Genomic DNA, 21275 nt, shown 5'->3' with positions numbered 1-21275 from the left:
ACATTTCTGACATATAGTTTCCTTAATTTCTGTTCTGTTATCCTATTATTTTGTACATTTAGATGTAGCATGTCCTCTTATTTAATGCTTTTATTATTTTTTCTCTAATTTGTTGTTTGTTGTTTATTTTTCTAAGATTGTCTCTTTATATACAGGATTTTCAAGTGTCCCCACTGTGGTTCAACTGTCTCCTAGACTTCTATGCACTGGATCTGTATACATAGCCATTTCACTTCCAATTAGCAGTCTATTTCCGTCCTGCTGTGTCTTTAGATGTTGTTCATCCTTTCCATGCTTATCTTTTGTTGTAATAGGCTACTGTGTATCAAGGTTATGGGAGTTGTTGTTTTACTGGTAACCTGCCAATACTATGTCTTACTCCAGGAGTAGTGGGAGGCACTGTCATGTCTCCCCTTGCTCTGATCTGAGGTATATGACTAGGGCACTACCCCCCTTGGGGTCTGTGTCTCAGTCCTACCTTGATCCGGTGCACAGTATCTGGCCATCGTACCTTTGTATGTGTCTCCTACCTACACAAGTGCCTTAAAATCTGGTGCTGAGTTGAGCCCCCCTGGGTGTATTGTGCCCAGTCTATACATCCATTCTGCTTCTCGTCTGAGAAGGGCTTTATTACGATCACCTCCTCTGTCAAGCTGGGGGATGTGGTCAATTAAGATGTATCTGATGCTGGAGAATTGATGTTGTTTTTGAGTGCACTGTCTGGCTACAGGTTGGTCTGAATTGCCTGTATCTAGTGCCACCCTTATCGCCCGCCTGTGGTTAGCCATTCTTTCACGTAATGTCCCACTGGTCTTACCAATATAGAATTTGGCACATGGGCAGTAGAGTAGGTAGATTACATGTGTTGTATTGCACGACAGAGAGTGTTTGATGTGATACACCTTGTTAGTATGCGGATGGTGGAAGGTCTTAGTGGCTATTAGGCCATTGCACGTTGTGCAGCCCAGGCACTTATATGAACCTTTGATGTTAACCTTTTCTTTCTTTAGATAACATTTTTTGGAGTCTGTTTTAACCAGCAGGTCCCTTAGGTTTGTGTGAGATTATGAGCAAATCTTAGTTTTGGGTCCGATTGTATCACGGGCCAGTGTTTCCTTAGGATCTTGCCAGCATCACTGGTATTTGGTGAAAATGTAGTTGCCATTATAAGCCTGTTGGTTGTATCTTTGTTTTTTTCTTTGTTCATAAGAGTTGTCTGTGTATACGGTAGTAGTTCCTGTACAATTGTGTCTACCATATTCTTTTTATACCCTCGCTGTATAAATTTGTCCCTCATATACTGAAGTTGGGAGACCCCTGTAGCTTTGTCTGTGTTGTTACGTATTACTCGCATCAGTTGTGATTTTATAATTCCTTTGAGTAACGCTGGTGGGTGACAACTAGTGGCACATAATAAGGAGTTCCTATCGGTGGGCTTATAATACAGTGTAGTGCCTAATGTACCATTTTGTATGTATACATTAAGGTCCAGGAAATGTACTTCTGTTGCACTGTGTGTTATTTTAAATCTCACCGGTGTGTTTGTGTTGTTAATGTATTGGAACCATTGAAATAGTGTGTCTTGTCCTCCCCTCCAGATTAAAAAGACATCATCTATATATCTTACATAGAAAATTATAGATGTTCTATCTTTGTTCCACAGATATGTCTTTTCAAACTCAGACATGTATATGTTGGCATACGATGGGGCCATATTTGACCCCATCGCCGTGCCAGATGTCTGCAAGTAGTATTGAGTTTCAAATCGAAAATAATTGTGTGTGAGACAAAATTGCATAAGTGTCATGAAGTACTCAATTGGGGGTCCCTCATATTCTCTATCTTCAATGAGATGGTTCCTGACTGCTGTAAGCCCTTTGTCATGAGGGATGATGGTGTAGAGACTGTTGACATCCAGGGTTACCAGGATGTCCCCAGTCTCCACAGCAACATCCCCCAGTTTACGTATGAGGTCATTTGTATCAGCGATATAGGACATTGTTTTCTTTACTGTGGGTTGCAGTAATATGTCGAGTAACTGTGCTACCGGTTGTGTCATGGATTGTACCGCCGACACAATCGGTCGCCCTGGTGGTCTGTCCATAGTTTTATGGATTTTGGGCGTAGTGTACAGAATTGGCACTTTTGGGTATTTTGTAGTACAGAATTCATATAAGTTTTCATTGAGATATCCCTGCTGGACTCCAAGTGTTAAGACTTGGTCAAGTTCCTGCTTGAATTTGCCCGTAGGGTCTCTTGTTAGTGTGGTATATGTTTCGGCATCACTTAACTGTTGCAGGATGTCCTCTCTATAGTCTGAATAGTTCAAAAGGTCAATGGCCCCGCCTTTGTCTGCGGGGCGAATGACCAATGAGTGATCATCCTGCAAAGTTTTGATGGCTTGCCTTTCTTCTTGTGTTAAGTTATGTGCCCATTTTTTGTTAACTCTTATTGTTTCAAAGTCCTGCGTGGTGAGTCTTATGTACGTCTTAGTTGACGCGCTATTACTATGTGGTTCAAATGTACTTGCCTTTTTGCATTTATCCAATAAAGACATTCCTGTCTCCTGTGTGGGGGTGTCTTGGAAGAATTCCTTAATTTTTAGCACTCTATTATGTTTGTACATATCCATTTTAAGTTCTAATTCTGGAGTGCTATGGCTTGGTATGAATGTTAGGCCTTTGTTGAGGACTTGTCTTTATGCTATAGTTAGTATGTGTTCACTAAGATTGACTACTATGTCCTCATTCTGTTGCGGCGTGCTGGCCTGTATCTTCCTCCCCGCCCTCCTGATGTGTGGCCTCTGTCTCCTCCTCCTCCCCGTGACCTAGTGGTTACCCCTAAAAAATGACGTTCTGGGGTGGAGTGTCCCCTATGTATATATGTGTCACCTCGTGTTGTTTGTGGTGTATATGTACCTGGTGACATAGAGGTCGTGTGTGAGGTGTTAGTGTCCGTTTCGGACGATTCAGCACCACTTGTATCTATTGTTGCAAATTGCACTCGTCTGGGTCTGTAGGTTCTTCTATTTCTACCTTCTGTAGAGTTAGTTAGCCATTTATATACCCTACCATGAGTATAATCTGCATTAACAGAGTCAAGTTTTCTATTTTTGAAAACTGTTAAATCTGTTTTATATTTTTCTATCTGCTGGTTTAGTTTGAGTAGCCAATTTTCTTGTTGGTCCAATGTAAGTGTGGTGTTATGTGCTTCCTCAAATGTTGATATTTCTATCTTCACCCTTCCTAGTATATTTGTAACCTCTTCAATTACTAGGAGTACTAAATCTAGGGAGCACTTATTTAAGATGTGGCACCATTTCCTTCTGAACTCTGGGTTATCACGTCCTATTGTGGGGATGTTTTTAACCCTAAATCCCCTAGGTATGTGGCTAAGTCTGTAGTATTCAGATAGATAGCTACCATGTAACATTAGGTCTATTTCACGTTTTTTGAGTTTTAATAAGTTGTGGTATAAATTTATAGGGGTCTCACCAGTACTTCTGTTGATTGGGGCGAATAGTATCCTCGCTGCATCATCCTGTGTATAGGTCACCGTGCCTATTTGTGCCACCAGGGCATGTTCTCCTGGGGTTTCTTCCAGTTGCACTGCTGTATTTCCTGGTGGTGGTAATGCTGTTATTAAAGACAGGTTCCATTTTAGTTATATTGTTCATGCAATGTAAATGATCTTCCTGGCTCAAATGGCTCTACAATTCACTTTTAATCGTGGTAAATGTCCAGTATACTAAGAGGTGATGTTCAGTCAGAGGTAGCATACAAAATAATAATAATAATCAAGATGGTTTTTTTCTGGATTGTCACCAGTAGAGAGATGGGGGTATCACTGTGTATAAAAAATTATAATACCGTCCATACCACACAGGTTATACCCTCCAGAGGTCGTCTGCCTGGGTGCTATGATGCCTTAAATATTTCCTGTACAAATGACAGCACTCTCAGGTCTTTTTTCAAAATGAGATCAACAAAATTCTCTTTTTTAATGGAACGTTTTCGAGGAGCTTGTCCCCATCATCAGCATAACATTCAAGTGTAACAAAACATATATTTATACAAACAAACCAATTAATCAAATCTTAACAACCTGTGTCTCCCTTGGTGTCCCAGAAAACCGCCAACCACTCGTGTTTGGAACGCACTATGCGTTCCAGTGCTTTGTAACCGGAAATACCTCGTGTCATGTGACTTCCGGTTTCGTATATTCACAATATACCTTATCCGTGCAACATTTACATATTTCAAACTCATACTCTTGAATACTTTTGCTTACTATATGCCTATTGTACTCACATAGACATTATATTGCCTTATTTTGCTTGTGATCTTGTGATACACTGACTTATCACCTCTGCAGCGTAGTCTAATCACTCTCACATTAGTGTGCTGATTTATGCAAACTTTATATTTTTGCATTCCACTTTCTCTGTGTAGTCTATATGATGTGTCCGTGTTATTGTGTGGGTATTAACATTTATGTGTGTATTTGCAATAACTTGTGTTGACTGTGCCCTTTGTGTTTATCTCGGTTACCATGGTTACCCAGTAGTGCTGGCTATGCGTTCTCTATGTGTCTTGCAATCTTTATATAGCCATATTCCCATTAGTTCCTTTATTACACTTAGACTTAGAGGTCTATTGGTTGCCCCACTGTAATCTAATATGCATGTGTATTTGCTCTTCCCCTAGGTGAACGTATTGCGTTACTCAGCCCCTCTTTTCTTAGACCCTTGTGTCTTAGAAGGTGTCTGCTTAGAGGCTATTGATCTAATAGTGCCTATAGGCACCTTACATTTTTTACACATACATTTCTGACATATAGTTTCCTTAATTTCTGTTCTGTTATCCTATTATTTTGTACATTTAGATGTAGCATGTCCTCTTATTTAATGCTTTTATTATAAAAGCATTAAACAATAGGCATATAGTAAGCAAAAGTATTCAAGAGTATGAGTTTGAAATATGTAAATGTTGCACGGATAAGGTATATTGTGAATATACGAAACCGGAAGTCACATGACACGAGGTATTTCCGGTTACAAAGCACTGGAACGCATAGTGCGTTCCAAACACGAGTGGTTGGCGGTTTTCTGGGACACCAAGGGAGACACAGGTTGTTAAGATTTGATTAATTGGTTTGTTTGTATAAATATATGTTTTGTTACACTTGAATGTTATGCTGATGATGGGGACAAGCTCCTCGAAAACGTTCCATTAAAAAAGAGAATTTTGTTGATCTCATTTTGAAAAAAGACCTGAGAGTGCTGTCATTTGTACAGGAAATATTTAAGGCATCATAGCACCCAGGCAGACGACCTCTGGAGGGTATAACCTGTGTGGTATGGACGGTATTATAATTTTTTATACACAGTGATACCCCCATCTCTCTACTGGTGACAATCCAGAAACCAATCCGGTTACAAAGCACTGGAACGCATAGTGCGTTCCAAACACGAGTGGTTGGCGGTTTTCTGGGACACCAAGGGAGACACAGGTTGTTAAGATTTGATTAATTGGTTTGTTTGTATAAATATATGTTTTGTTACACTTGAATGTTATGCTGATGATGGGGACAAGCTCCTCGAAAACGTTCCATTAAAAAAGAGAATTTTGTTGATCTCATTTTGAAAAAAGACCTGAGAGTGCTGTCATTTGTACAGGAAATATATATATATATATATATATATATATATACACACATACACACACACACATTTATATACATATATATTTGCATACAAAGAGAGAAGCGCTCTACCAGGAACGAACAACAGCTCAGTGGCTTGTTCTATGGCGATTTACCACCCGGAGGCAGCCTCTTTTAGACCAGTGTGCTTTTCACAGAAGAAAACTTTCCTGAAGTATATCAGTCTGATCCCGCCAAGTAAGGTCAGTCCAGCCCCGAAATACCAGGCAATTCTCCTCTGAACAAGGAACATGACAACCCCAGACGATCGTTTCGGCCTCCTATGGGCCTCGTCAGTGAGGTGCAGCCACATTCCTCTAAGCACACTGGGCAAGGAGTCCACGTCTGGTTTCCCCCATCACCCATAGGGAGACTTCCCCAGGGTCATAATAATTTGCATACAAAGAGAGAAGCGCTCTACCAGGAACGAACAACAGCTCAGTGGCTTGTTCTATGGCGATTTACCACCCGGAGGCAGCCTCTTTTAGACCAGTGTGCTTTTCACAGAAGAAAACTTTCCTGAAGTATATCAGTCTGATCCCGCCAAGTAAGGTCAGTCCAGCCCCGAAATACCAGGCAATTCTCCTCTGAACAAGGAACATGACAACCCCAGACGATCGTTTCGGCCTCCTATGGGCCTCGTCAGTGAGGTGCAGCCACATTCCTCTAAGCACACTGGGCAAGGAGTCCACGTCTGGTTTCCCCCATCACCCATAGGGAGACTTCCCCAGGGTCATAATAATTTGCATACAAAGAGAGAAGCGCTCTACCAGGAACGAACAACAGCTCAGTGGCTTGTTCTATGGCGATTTACCACCCGGAGGCAGCCTCTTTTAGACCAGTGTGCTTTTCACAGAAGAAAACTTTCCTGAAGTATATCAGTCTGATCCCGCCAAGTAAGGTCAGTCCAGCCCCGAAATACCAGGCAATTCTCATCTGAACAAGGAACATGACAACCCCAGACGATCGTTTCGGCCTCCTATGGGCCTCGTCAGTGAGGTGCAGCCACATTCCTCTAAGCACACTGGGCAAGGAGTCCACGTCTGGTTTCCCCCATCACCCATAGGGAGACTTCCCCAGGGTCATAATAATTTGCATACAAAGAGAGAAGCGCTCTACCAGGAACGAACAACAGCTCAGTGGCTTGTTCTATGGCGATTTACCACCCGGAGGCAGCCTCTTTTAGACCAGTGTGCTTTTCACAGAATAAAACTTTCCTGAAGTATATCAGTCTGATCCCGCCAAGTAAGGTCAGTCCAGCCCCGAAATACCAGGCAATTCTCCTCTGAACAAGGAACATTACAACCCCAGACGATCGTTTCGGCCTCCTATGGGCCTCGTCAGTGAAGTGCAGCCACATTCCTCTAAGCACACTGGGCAAGGAGTCCACGTCTGGTTTCCCCCATCACCCATAGGGAGACTTCCCCAGGGTCATAATAATTTGCATACAAAGAGAGAAGCGCTCTACCAGGAACGAACAACAGCTCAGTGGCTTGTTCTATGGCGATTTACCACCCGGAGGCAGCCTCTTTTAGACCAGTGTGCTTTTCACAGAAGAAAACTTTCCTGAAGTATATCAGTCTGATCCCGCCAAGTAAGGTCAGTCCAGCCCCGAAATACCAGGCAATTCTCCTCTGAACAAGGAACATTACAACCCCAGACGATCGTTTCGGCCTCCTATGGGCCTCGTCAGTGAAGTGCAGCCACATTCCTCTAAGCACACTGGGCAAGGAGTCCACGTCTGGTTTCCCCCATCACCCATAGGGAGACTTCCCCAGGGTCATAATAATTTGCATACAAAGAGAGAAGCGCTCTACCAGGAACGAACAACAGCTCAGTGGCTTGTTCTATGGCGATTTACCACCCGGAGGCAGCCTCTTTTAGACCAGTGTGCTTTTCACAGAAGAAGACTTTCCTGAAGTATATCAGTCTGATCCCGCCAAGTAAGGTCAGTCCAGCCCCGAAATACCAGGCAATTCTCCTCTGAACAAGGAACATGACAACCCCAGACGATCGTTTCGGCCTCCTATGGGCCTCGTCAGTGAGGTGCAGCCACATTCCTCTAAGCACACTGGGCAAGGAGTCCACGTCTGGTTTCCCCCATCACCCATAGGGAGACTTCCCCAGGGTCATAATAATTTGCATACAAAGAGAGAAGCGCTCTACCAGGAACGAACAACAGCTCAGTGGCTTGTTCTATGGCGATTTACCACCCGGAGGCAGCCTCTTTTAGACCAGTGTGCTTTTCACAGAAGAAAACTTTCCTGAAGTATATCAGTCTGATCCCGCCAAGTAAGGTCAGTCCAGCCCCGAAATACCAGGCAATTCTCCTCTGAACAAGGAACATGACAACCCCAGACGATCGTTTCGGCCTCCTATGGGCCTCGTCAGTGAGGTGCAGCCACATTCCTCTAAGCACACTGGGCAAGGAGTCCACGTCTGGTTTCCCCCATCACCCATAGGGAGACTTCCCCAGGGTCATAATAATTTGCATACAAAGAGAGAAGCGCTCTACCAGGAACGAACAACAGCTCAGTGGCTTGTTCTATGGCGATTTACCACCCGGAGGCAGCCTCTTTTAGACCAGTGTGCTTTTCACAGAAGAAAACTTTCCTGAAGTATATCAGTCTGATCCCGCCAAGTAAGGTCAGTCCAGCCCCGAAATACCAGGCAATTCTCCTCTGAACAAGGAACATGACAACCCCAGACGATCGTTTCGGCCTCCTATGGGCCTCGTCAGTGAGGTGCAGCCATATTCCTCTAAGCACACTGGGCAAGGAGTCCACGTCTGGTTTCCCCCATCACCCATAGGGAGACTTTCCCAGGGTCATAATAATTTGCATACAAAGAGAGAAGCGCTCTACCAGGAACGAACAACAGCTCAGTGGCTTGTTCTATGGCGATTTACCACCCGGAGGCAGCCTCTTTTAGACCAGTGTGCTTTTCACAGAAGAAAACTTTCCTGAAGTATATCAGTCTGATCCCGCCAAGTAAGGTCAGTCCAGCCCCGAAATACCAGGCAATTCTCCTCTGAACAAGGAACATGACAACCCCAGACGATCGTTTCGGCCTCCTATGGGCCTCGTCAGTGAGGTGCAGCCACATTCCTCTAAGCACACTGGGCAAGGAGTCCACGTCTGGTTTCCCCCATCACCCATAGGGAGACTTCCCCAGGGTCATAATAATTTGCATACAAAGAGAGAAGCGCTCTACCAGGAACGAACAACAGCTCAGTGGCTTGTTCTATGGCGATTTACCACCCGGAGGCAGCCTCTTTTAGACCAGTGTGCTTTTCACAGAAGAAAACTTTCCTGAAGTATATCAGTCTGATCCCGCCAAGTAAGGTCAGTCCAGCCCCGAAATACCAGGCAATTCTCCTCTGAACAAGGAACATTACAACCCCAGACGATCGTTTCGGCCTCCTATGGGCCTCGTCAGTGAGGTGCAGCCACATTCCTCTAAGCACACTGGGCAAGGAGTCCACGTCTGGTTTCCCCCATCACCCATAGGGAGACTTCCCCAGGGTCATAATAATTTGCATACAAAGAGAGAAGCGCTCTACCAGGAACGAACAACAGCTCAGTGGCTTGTTCTATGGCGATTTACCACCCGGAGGCAGCCTCTTTTAGACCAGTGTGCTTTTCACAGAAGAAAACTTTCCTGAAGTATATCAGTCTGATCCCGCCAAGTAAGGTCAGTCCAGCCCCGAAATACCAGGCAATTCTCCTCTGAACAAGGAACATGACAACCCCAGACGATCGTTTCGGCCTCCTATGGGCCTCGTCAGTGAGGTGCAGCCACATTCCTCTAAGCACACTGGGCAAGGAGTCCATGTCTGGTTTCCCCCATCACCCATAGGGAGACTTCCCCAGGGTCATAATAATTTGCATACAAAGAGAGAAGCGCTATACCAGGAACGAACAACAGCTCAATGGCTTGTTCTATGGCGATTTACCACCCGGAGGCAGCCTCTTTTAGACCAGTGTGCTTTTCACAGAAGGAAAACTTTCCTGAAGTATATCAGTCTGATCCCGCCAAGTAAGGTCAGTCCAGCCCCGAAATACCAGGCAATTCTCCTCTGAACAAGGAACATGACAACCCCAGACGATCGTTTCGGCCTCCTATGGGCCTCGTCAGTGAGGTGCAGCCACATTCCTCTAAGCACACTGGGCAAGGAGTCCACGTCTGGTTTCCCCCATCACCCATAGGGAGACTTCCCCAGGGTCATAATAATTTGCATACAAAGAGAGGCCGAAACGATCGTCTGGGGTTGTCATGTTCCTTGTTCAGAGGAGAATTGCCTGGTATTTCGGGGCTGGACTGACCTTACTTGGCGGGATCAGACTGATATACTTCAGGAAAGTTTTCTTCTGTGAAAAGCACACTGGTCTAAAAGAGGCTGCCTCCGGGTGGTAAATCGCCATAGAACAAGCCACTGAGCTGTTGTTCGTTCCTGGTAGAGCGCTTCTCTCTTTGTATGCAAATTATTATAACCCTGGGGAAGTCTCCCTATGGGTGATGGGGGAAACCAGACGTGGACTCCTTGCCCAGTGTGCTTAGAGGAATGTGGCTGCACCTCACTGACGAGGCCCATAGGAGGCCGAAACGATCGTCTGGGGTTGTCATGTTCCTTGTTCAGAGGAGAATTGCCTGGTATTTCGGGGCTGGACTGACCTTACTTGGCGGGATCAGACTGATATACTTCAGGAAAGTTTTCTTCTGTGAAAAGCACACTGGTCTAAAAGAGGCTGCCTCCGGGTGGTAAATCGCCATAGAACAAGCCACTGAGCTGTTGTTCGTTCCTGGTAGAGCGCTTCTCTCTTTGTATGCAAATTATTATAACCCTGGGGAAGTCTCCCTATGGGTGATGGGGGAAACCAGACGTGGACTCCTTGCCCAGTGTGCTTAGAGGAATGTGGCTGCACCTCACTGACGAGGCCCATAGGAGGCCAAAACGATCGTCTGGGGTTGTCATGTTCCTTGTTCAGAGGAGAATTGCCTGGTATTTCGGGGCTGGACTGACCTTACTTGGCGGGATCAGACTGATATACTTCAGGAAAGTTTTCTTCTGTGAAAAGCACACTGGTCTAAAAGAGGCTGCCTCCGGGTGGTAAATCGCCATAGAACAAGCCACTGAGCTGTTGTTCGTTCCTGGTAGAGCGCTTCTCTCTTTGTATGCAAATTATTATAACCCTGGGGAAGTCTCCCTATGGGTGATGGGGGAAACCAGACGTGGACTCCTTGCCCAGTGTGCTTAGAGGAATGTGGCTGCACCTCACTGACGAGGCCCATAGGAGGCCGAAACGATCGTCTGGGGTTGTCATGTTCCTTGTTCAGAGGAGAATTGCCTGGTATTTCGGGGCTGGACTGACCTTACTTGGCGGGATCAGACTGATATACTTCAGGAAAGTTTTCTTCTGTGAAAAGCACACTGGTCTATAAGAGGCTGCCTCCGGGTGGTAAATCGCCATAGAACAAGCCACTGAGCTGTTGTTCGTTCCTGGTAGAGCGCTTCTCTCTTTGTATGCAAATTATTATAACCCTGGGGAAGTCTCCCTATGGGTGATGGGGGAAACCAGACGTGGACTCCTTGCCCAGTGTGCTTAGAGGAATGTGGCTGCACCTCACTGACGAGGCCCATAGGAGGCCGAAACGATCGTCTGGGGTTGTCATGTTCCTTGTTCAGAGGAGAATTGCCTGGTATTTCGGGGCTAGACTGACCTTACTTGGCGGGATCAGACTGATATACTTCAGGAAAGTTTTCTTCTGTGAAAAGCACACTGGTCTAAAAGAGGCTGCCTCCGGGTGGTAAATCGCCATAGAACAAGCCACTGAGCTGTTGTTCGTTCCTGGTAGAGCGCTTCTCTCTTTGTATGCATATATATATATATATATATATATATATATATATATATATATATATATATATATATATATACATATAATATATATATAAATATATATATATATATATATATATATATATATATATATATATACATACATACACACACACCACACAGAAAACCTGGCACTCGCCAGCAGATACTCAGTAATGCTCAGAAAGTCAGTTACATATATACACATATATATATACATACACACACACACACAATACACAGAAAACCTGGATCTCGCCAGCAGATACTTAGTAATGTTTAAAAGCAAAACTGGGGGAAGTCAGTTACATTTGGCGCCAAAAGATCAAGCCCAGGACCACGTGAATGTCTCCCCTTTCCTTGGACCCTAAACCCGGAGTTTGAATCCTTGTCCACGGCTCCATTAGGCGTTTTAATCCTTGTCTCTATTCGGAGTCTCCCTGTGCCTGTATATCTTAATCTTGATTTTGAAGCTCTAGAGTATGTGAGTACCCTCTTCCACTTGCTCTTACCTGTCAATTGTTTACAGGACTTCACTATATATATTTTTTCCCTTTTCCTGAGGTATCCTCCGGACCCACAACAATACCAGCTACACCTAGGACAATATTTATATATACTGTATATATAGATATATATTCACTTATATAATGTGTGTATACCTGGAAACGTCACGCTAGTTAAATATACTATTTGTTTTACAAAACCAGAGAGTGCTTATTTCTTGCTAGTCTATTATTCCTATTTTTTCACCCTGGTGCCTACCTGACCAGTTTGGTGAGAGTGCTTATTAACCTAAAGATTTCTATATATATTTATATACACATACACACAAATACTTTGGAGTCCTTTCCACTTAAATAGCCTAAAACATAAAAAATAATTATTTATTTATTCAATTTTCATATTTCAAAGAATATGAAACCCACATTTTTTATTTCATGATTCAGATAGAGCATGCAATTTTAAGCAACTTTCTAGTTTACTCCTATTATCAATTTCTCTTCTTTCTCTTGGAATCTTAAATTTAAAAAACAGGAATGTAAGCTTATGAGTCGGCCCATTTTTGGTTCAGCACTTGGTTAGTGCTTGCTCATTGGTGGCTAAATGTAGCCACCAATCAGCAACCGCTACGCAGGGTGCTAACACCATACTCAAGCTCAAACCTGATTGCATATTCTCAAGTGTGCTAACCTGACATGAAAATATGAATATTTCATATTCCAATGTTCTTAACCTAGAAGAATATGTTCTATTTATTCACAAATAAATATTTCTACATATATTGGATGGTATTTTGGTACAATATATATCTAGGTATAGAAATACATATATATAGGAATATCTATAAATACTTGGAAAATATACTATTGGAAAATAGTCCCCTATGTGCAGAACATTGGAATGTGAAATATTTACAGCATATACATAGTATAACAATTTATTAAAGGGCCATAATACCCAAATGTTTAAACACTTGAAAGTGATGCAGTATAGCTGTAAAAAGCTGACTAGAAAATATCACCTTAACATGTAAAAAACAAAGATATTTTACCTCAAAAGTTTCTCAGTAGCCACATCCCATTGTAAAGGACTTCTAAGCAACAAATCAGTATGTCTGTCCCGGGACAGCGGAAGGAGCGAGCTTTTGTGCACACTCATCTTATTTCCCTATTCAGTGTAAGGAAGTTTACAATGAAATCTCATGAGAGTTAAGTGAAATCTCATGAGATCACAGTAAAAAAAGTTCATGACCTAAGCACTGCTGATGCTGATTGGCTGCTGTTCATTTCTTCATTTATTTATTTTTTACCTGCAGCTGGGCAGCAGCTGAGTATAACTTTTTACACAGAACTTACTCTACTGAGCTGAGGAAGCTGTGAGGTAAAATATCTTCCTTTTTTACATAGAGATGCTCAGGTGATATTTTCCTGTCAGCTTTTTACAGTTATGCTGCATCAGTTTCAAGTGATTAAGCATATGAGTATTATGTCCCTTTAAATATGAATAGTGCATAAATATGCTTTTAGATGTTTTCATCTACTTGACTGCAAAGAGCTCAATACACAATATATATATATATATATATATATATATATATATATATATATATATATATGTGTACACACACATACATACATGTGTGTGTCTTTGTATGTACATATGTATTTATGTGTTTATATGTGTCAGACATCCCAACTCTCCTGGAAAGTCCGGGAGTCTACCGCACTGAAATACCGTCTCCCTGGACCTGACACCTGCAAATTAAACACAATCTCCCGGAAATAGCGGTACCAGAGAAAATCAAATGTGTGCCTGCACTTTTCATTTCTACCTCAAGGTGTCACTTTTTTTTGGGGGGGGGGGGTGCCAGTAAAGCCACCTCCCTGAAATGAGTTTTTGCAGGTTGGGAAGTCTGATGTGTATATATGTCTGTAAATACAAATATATATCTCTACACACATATAAACAAAAACAAAAATATTATATACAGACATGTATATGCATGTATCTCTATGTTAAAGTCCTTTGCAGAGTTTTTTTTTTCCTAACACCTGAGACCTCATAACTTTGAATCCTTATAACTTTTTTGTGCATTTTTTTAAAAAAAAATTTATTAGATGGTGTGGAAATATGCTTTGTAATGTATTTTGATGTGTTTTGTGAGACTTTTTTGTTAACCAGTTATCTGAGGATGTGCGAACCCGACGTTAGGGATGGGCGAATGTGTTTATATTCTAATTTTAGAACGAATGTTATTGTAGAAATTCGATTTACATAATAGAATATTGATAAGAACGAATATTCTTAAAATTTTGATTTTCGAATGTTATTTACAGTTTTCGAATGTCACATTCGAATTCGAATGTCACATTCGAATTCAAATGTCACATTCAAATTCAAATGTCACTTTCAAATTTGAATATTACATTTATAAAACACAGTATTAGACCAGAAATAATATTTCGAATTTGAATGTCACATTCGAATCGAATATCACATTTGAATAGAATATCACATTCGAATCAAATATCACATTTATTAAACACAGTTGTAAACTAGAAATACTATTTCGAATTAGAATGTGACATTCAAATCGAATATCACATTCGAATCAAATATCACATTCGAATTTGAATATTACATTTATAAAACACAGTATTAGACCAGAAATAATATTTCGAATTTGAATGTCACATTCGAATCGAATATCACATTTGAATAGAATATCACATTCGAATCAAATATCACATTTATTAAACACAGTTGTAAACTAGAAATACTATTTCGAATTAGAATGTGACATTCGAATTCGAATGTCACATTCAAATTCGAATATTACATTTAAAAAACACAGTATTAGACTAAAAATACTATTTTGAATTTGAATGTTACATTCGAATTCGAATGTCACATTTGAATTTGAATATTACATTTAAAACACAGTATTAGACTAGAAATACTATTTCAAATTCAAATGTGACATTCAAATGTAGCATTTGAATTCGAATATTACATTTATTAAACACAATTGTAGACTAGAAATACTATTTCGAATTTGAATGTGACATTCGAATTCGAATGTCACATTCAAATTCGAATATTACATTTAAAAAACACCGTATTAGACTAAAAATAATATTTTGAATTCGAATGTGACATTCGAATTCGAATGTCACATTTGAATTCGAATATTACATTTAAAACACAGTATTAGACTAGAAATACTATTTCAAATTCAAATGTGACATTCAAATGTAGCATTTGAATTCGAATATTACATTTATTAAACACAGTTGTAGACTAGAAATACTATTTTGAATTTGAATGTGACATTCAAATTTGAATATTACATTTCGAAATTGAATGAATACATAGCTAAACATTCTATTATTCTAACAAATATTTTCGAATTTTATTGAAAAATTAAAAAACGAAAATTCGAAAATAGAATGTTAGAATGTTATAAAAACATTCAAAATTCGATTTGAACAAACGAATGTGTAAAAATTTGTTTTAAATTTCGAATTTTTAGAAATATTCGCCCATCCCTACCCGACGTGCATTAACTTCAATTGCGCTCAAGCCTTCCCTTTTCTTCTGCTTGTCAGCCTCCTTTTTTGACTCTCTATTCACATTGCTGCTTTTCATTGGATTTCCGTGCTTCTCTTATTCGTGTCCCCTCCCTCACACACTGAAATATTCTTTAGGGTTTTTCTTATTTTGTCTATTTGTCACTCTTTTTTCATCTCTGTTATGCGCTGTCTTTAACTCACTTCTACTCGCTATCTAACTCTTTTGTATAACTATTTCTGTCTATAAAGCTGACAAGTTTTGATGCTTTGACTCTCAGCTTCTCTTTATTGTTGAAACACTTGAAAGTGATGCCACATAGCTGTAAAAACTGACTAGAAAATATCACATGAACATCTCTATGAAAAAAAGGAAGATATTTTACCTCAAAATGTCCTAAATATTCACACTCCATTGTAAATTACTTTAAGCAGTATGCCTGTCCCGGGACTTGCAAGGGAGTATGCCTCATGCACACTCATGTTATTTCCCTATTCAGTTTAAGGAAGTTTACTATAAAATCTAATGAGATCACAGTAAAACAGTTCATGACCTCAGCACTGCTGATGCTGATTTCAGTAACTGAAATAACTGTTTACAAAGCACTTACTCTAGTGAGCTGAGGAAATTGTGAGGTAAATTATATATTCCTTTCTTACATAGACATGTTCAGATGATATTTTTGTCAGCTTTTTACAGTTATACTGCATCACTTTCAAGTTATTTAGCATATAAGTATTATGTCCTTTTAACTTTTATCCTTCAGCCTTTTACTCTCACTCTTTATCCTTCTTGACTCTGACTGACTTTCAATGAATTATGAGAATCTCACACTCTGACACACTCTGACTTGTTTTTCTTTCTTACTGTTGAACTCTGACTCTTGGTATCTCTTGCTCCTAACTCTTTGTCACTTGTGTTTAACAATTCACTCACTTATAAAGTCCTGTCTATTTGAGTCTCTAATTATGCTGATGTAGACAAGGAGATACCAGTAGCTAAATCAACTAGAACTAAGTATATACTGGAATCTTTGCAACTGGAATCACTTTCACAACTGTTAAAAGAACCAACACATAAAAAAGCTATTATTACATTTAGTACTTACAACAGTGATATAGTATATAAAGTATCTGTGTGGGTGAGAATCAACTTAGACTGTAGTGATCATCAGTCTGTATAGTGGACAAACAACTTAGAAGAAAAAGGACAGCATGGTTTCCCTTCTGAAAGATCATGTCAGACTAATCTAATTGATTTCTTTGACCATGAAACTAAATTAATAGACAAAGGAGGAGCTGTATCTAGACTGTCCCACATAGCAAACGTATTCACAAATTTCCTTGGAGTAGATGCTAAAATTATTATGTGGATGGAATGCTGGCTTAAAGGGATACTAAACCCAATTTTTTTCTTTCCTGATTCTGATGCAGCATGCCATTTTAAGCAACTTTCTATTTTACTCCTATTATCAATTTTTCTTCATTCTCTTTGTATCTTTATTTGAAAAAGATGGAATGTAAGCTAACGAGCCGGCCCATCTTTGGTTCAGCACCTGGGTACAGCTTGCTGATTGGTGGCAATCAGCAAGTGCTATCCAGGGTCTGAACCAAAAATGGGCCGGCTCTTAAAGGGACACTGAACCCACATTTTTTCTTTTGTGATTCAGATAGAGCTTGCAATTTTAAGCAACTTTCTAATTTACTCCTATTATCAAATTTTCTTCATTCTCTTGGTATCTTTATTTGAAATGCAGGAAAGTAAGTTTAGAAGCCGGACCATTTTTGGTGAACAACCTGGGTTGTTTTTGCTGATTGGTGGATAAATTCACCCACCAATAAACAAGTGCTGTCCAGGGTCTAAACCAAAAATTGGCTGTCTCCTTAGCTTAGATGCCTTCCTTTTCAAATAAAGATAGCAAGAGAAGGAAGAAAAATTGATAATAGGAGTAAATTAGAAAGTTGTTAATAATTGCATGCTCAGTCTGAATCATGAAAGAATCAATCTGGGTTCAGTATCCCTTTAAACTTACATTCTTGCTTTTTCAAATAAAGATACCAAGATAACGAAGAAAAATTGATAATATGATTAAATTAGAAATTTGCTTAAAATTGCTGCTCTATCTGAATCATGAAAGAAAAAATGTGGTTTCAGTGTCCCTTTAAGGATAGAAGGCAGAGGGTTTCAATTAATGGAGGACATTGAAATGGGGGTCAGTTACTAGCGGTGTTCCCCAAGGGTCAGTTCTTGGGCCTGTTTTGTTTAACATGTTAATGAGTGATATTAGAAGTGGGCTTATGAGGAAGGTTTGCTTGTTTGCTGATGATACAAACATTTGTAACAGAGTTGATGTTTCAGGAGCGATGGATCAAATGAGTAGTGATAACAAAATAAATTGAAGGACTGGGCAAATAAATGGGATCTAATATTTAATATAACCAAGAGCAAAATTATGCATATAGGATCCAAAAACCCAAAGGCCAATTATAGTCTCAATTGTACATTACGGACTGTAACTAAAGAGGAACAGGACTTGGAAATTATTATTTCAGATTATTTAAAATTTGGTACACAATGCAGTAGTGCAGCCAGTAAGGCCAGTCAAATACGTGGTTGCATTGGGAGAGCTGTTAGTAGCAGAAATAGCAAGGTTCTTATGCAACTTTACAGATCATTAGTTAGGCCACATTCGGAATATTATGTACATTTCTGTAGACCATGTCTATGAGGATATAAATAAAATAGAAACTTTCCAAAGGAGGATATTAAAATAGTAAATGATCTTAAATGTAAACTGTACAAAGAAAGACTTTATTATCTCAACATGTAAAGTTTAAAGGAGAGAAAGAAAAGAGGTGACATGATAGAAACTTTCAAAAACATAAAGGAATTTAATAAAGTTGAAGCTGAAAGCATTTTCCACAAAAAAAGAAATACGGAAACAACGGGTCACAATCTTAAGTTAGAGGGTAGCAGATTCAGGTGAAGTATAAGGAAGCAGTTTTTTCAAAAAGGGCGTTGGATTCATGGAATACATTTCCAATAGAGGGGGGGAAACACAAGGGCTGTAAAATAATTCAAAAATGCATGGGACATGCATTAGGCTATCCTAAGAAAACAGTAACATGTAATATGGGTAGACTTGATGGGACATGCATAAGGCTATCCTAAGAAAACAGTAACATGTAATATGTGTAGACTTGATGGGACATGCATAAGGCTATCCTAAGAAAACAGTAACATGTAATATGGGTAGAGTTGATGGGACATGCATAAGGCTATCCTAAGAAAACAGTAACATGTAATATGTGTAGACTTGATGGGACATGCATAAGGCTATCCTAAGACAACAGTAACATGTAATATGGGTAGACTTCATGTGACATGCATAAGGCTATCCTAAGAAAACAGTAACATGTAATATGGATAGACTTCATGTGACATGCATAAGGCTATCCTAAGAAAACAATAACGTGTAATATGGGTAGACTTGATGGGACATGTGTAAGGCTATCCTAAGAAAACAGTAACATGTAATATGTGTAGAGTTGATGGGACATGCATAAGGCTATCCTAAGAAAACAGTAACTTGTAATATGGGTAGACTTGATGGGACATGCATAAGGTTATCCTAAGAAAACAGTAACGTGTAATATGGGTAGACTTGATGGGACATGCTATCCTAAGAAAACAGTAACGTGTAATATGGGTAGACTTGATGGTACATGCATAAGGTTATCCTAAGAAAACGGTAACATGTAATATGGGTAGACTTGATGGTACATGCATAAGGCTATCCCAAGAGAACGGTAACATGTAATATGGGTAGACTTCATATGACATGCATAAGGCTATCCTAAGAAAACAATAACGTGTAATATGGGTAGACTTGATGGGACATGCATAAGGCTATCCTAAGAAAACGGTAACATGTAATATGGGTTGACTTGATTGGACATGCATAAGGCTATCCTAAGAAAACAGTAATGTGTAATATGGGTAGACTTGATGGGACATGCATAAGGCTATCCTAAGAAAACGGTAACATGTAATATGGGTTGACTTGATGGGACATGCATAAGGCTATCCTAAGAAAATGGTAACATGTAATATGTGTAGAGTTGATGGGACATGCATAAGGTTATCCTAAGAAAACAGTAATGTGTAATATGGGTAGACTTGATGGGACATACGTAAGGCTATCCTAAGAAAACAGTAACATGTAATATGTGTAGAGTTGATAGGACATGCATAAGGTTATCCTAAGAAAACGGTGACATGTACTATGGGTAGACTTGATGGAACATGCATAAGGCTATCCTAAGAAAACAGTCACATGTAATATGGGTAGACTTGATGGGACATGCATAAGGCTAGCCTAAGAAAATGGTAACATGTAATATGGTTTGACATGATGGGACATGCATAAGGCTATCCTAAGAGAACGGTAACATGTAATATGGGTAGACTTGATGGGACATGCATAAGGCTATCCTAAGAAAACAGTAACATGTAATATGGGTAGAGTTGATGGAACATGCATAAGGCTATCCTAAGAAAACAGTAATATGTAATATGGGTAGACTTGATGGTACATGCATAAGGCTACCCTAAGAAAACAGTAACATGTAATATGGGTAGACTTGATGGGACATGCATAAGGCTATCCTAAGAAAACAGTAACATGCAATATGGGGAGACTTGATGGAACTTTTGGTTCTTATCTACCGTCAAATTCTATGTTTCTATGATGTGTTCTTGATATTTCACTCTTTTTGTCTGAAACTCTAGTTTTCACTGTCTTCTCCCCAGGTGCATTCCTTATCCCGTATTTTATTTTCCTGTTTGGTGGGGGCCTGCCTGTCTTCTTCCTAGAGGTGGTTTTGGGACAGTTCACTTCAGAAGGAGGCATCACCTGTTGGGAAAAAATCTGTCCTCTTTTCACAGGTAAGTGACTTTGAGCAGCCCCCATCCCTGTTCACCTGGATGACACAGGTGACATAAACAGAGAACTATATTATACATTATATAGTATCCGTAAAGTTCTGGTCACAAACTGACACCTCAGTACTGGGTGACACAGGTGACATACACATAGCACCATATTAATACACAGTACGATATCAGTACAGTGCTGGTCACACACTGACACCATAGTGCAGAGTGATACAGGTGACATACACAGAGCGCCATATTAATACACTATACAGTATCAGTACAGTGCTGGTCACACACTGACACCTCAGTACTGAGTGACACAGGTGACATACACAGAGCACCATATTAATACACTATACAGTATCCGTACAGAGAAACCAGTGTGTGCCACCCAAGCATAGATAAACTAGTGTGTGCCATCCAAGAACAGATAAACCAGTGTGTGCCACTCATGCTCAAATAAACCAGTTTGTGCCAGCCGTGTACAGATAAACAAGTGTGTGCCAGCCGAGTACAGATAAACCAGTGTGTGGCAGCCGAGTACAGATAAACCAGTGTGTGCCAGTCAAGCACAGATAAACATGTGTGTGCCAGCCAAGTACAGATAAACCAGTGTGTGCCAGCCGATAAACCAGTGTCTGCCAGCCGAGCACAGATAAACCAGTATGAACCAGCCAAGCA

General features: G+C 40.3%; 1 protein-coding gene across 1 annotated transcript in view; it reads left to right on the top strand.

The window, feature by feature from the left end:
- SLC6A6 (solute carrier family 6 member 6) overlaps positions 1–21275 on the top strand; it is a 168379-nt gene that overhangs the window by 90048 nt on the left and 57056 nt on the right. The window contains exon 3 of the mRNA XM_053720918.1: positions 20469–20603. Coding sequence (XP_053576893.1) covers positions 20469–20603 — 135 coding nt within the window. The remainder of the gene's footprint in view (positions 1–20468; positions 20604–21275) is intronic.

The sequence above is a fragment of the Bombina bombina genome, chromosome 7 (genome assembly GCF_027579735.1).
Source record: "Bombina bombina isolate aBomBom1 chromosome 7, aBomBom1.pri, whole genome shotgun sequence".
NCBI lineage: Eukaryota > Metazoa > Chordata > Amphibia > Anura > Bombinatoridae > Bombina > Bombina bombina.
This window is presented reverse-complemented; position numbering and strand designations above follow the sequence as displayed.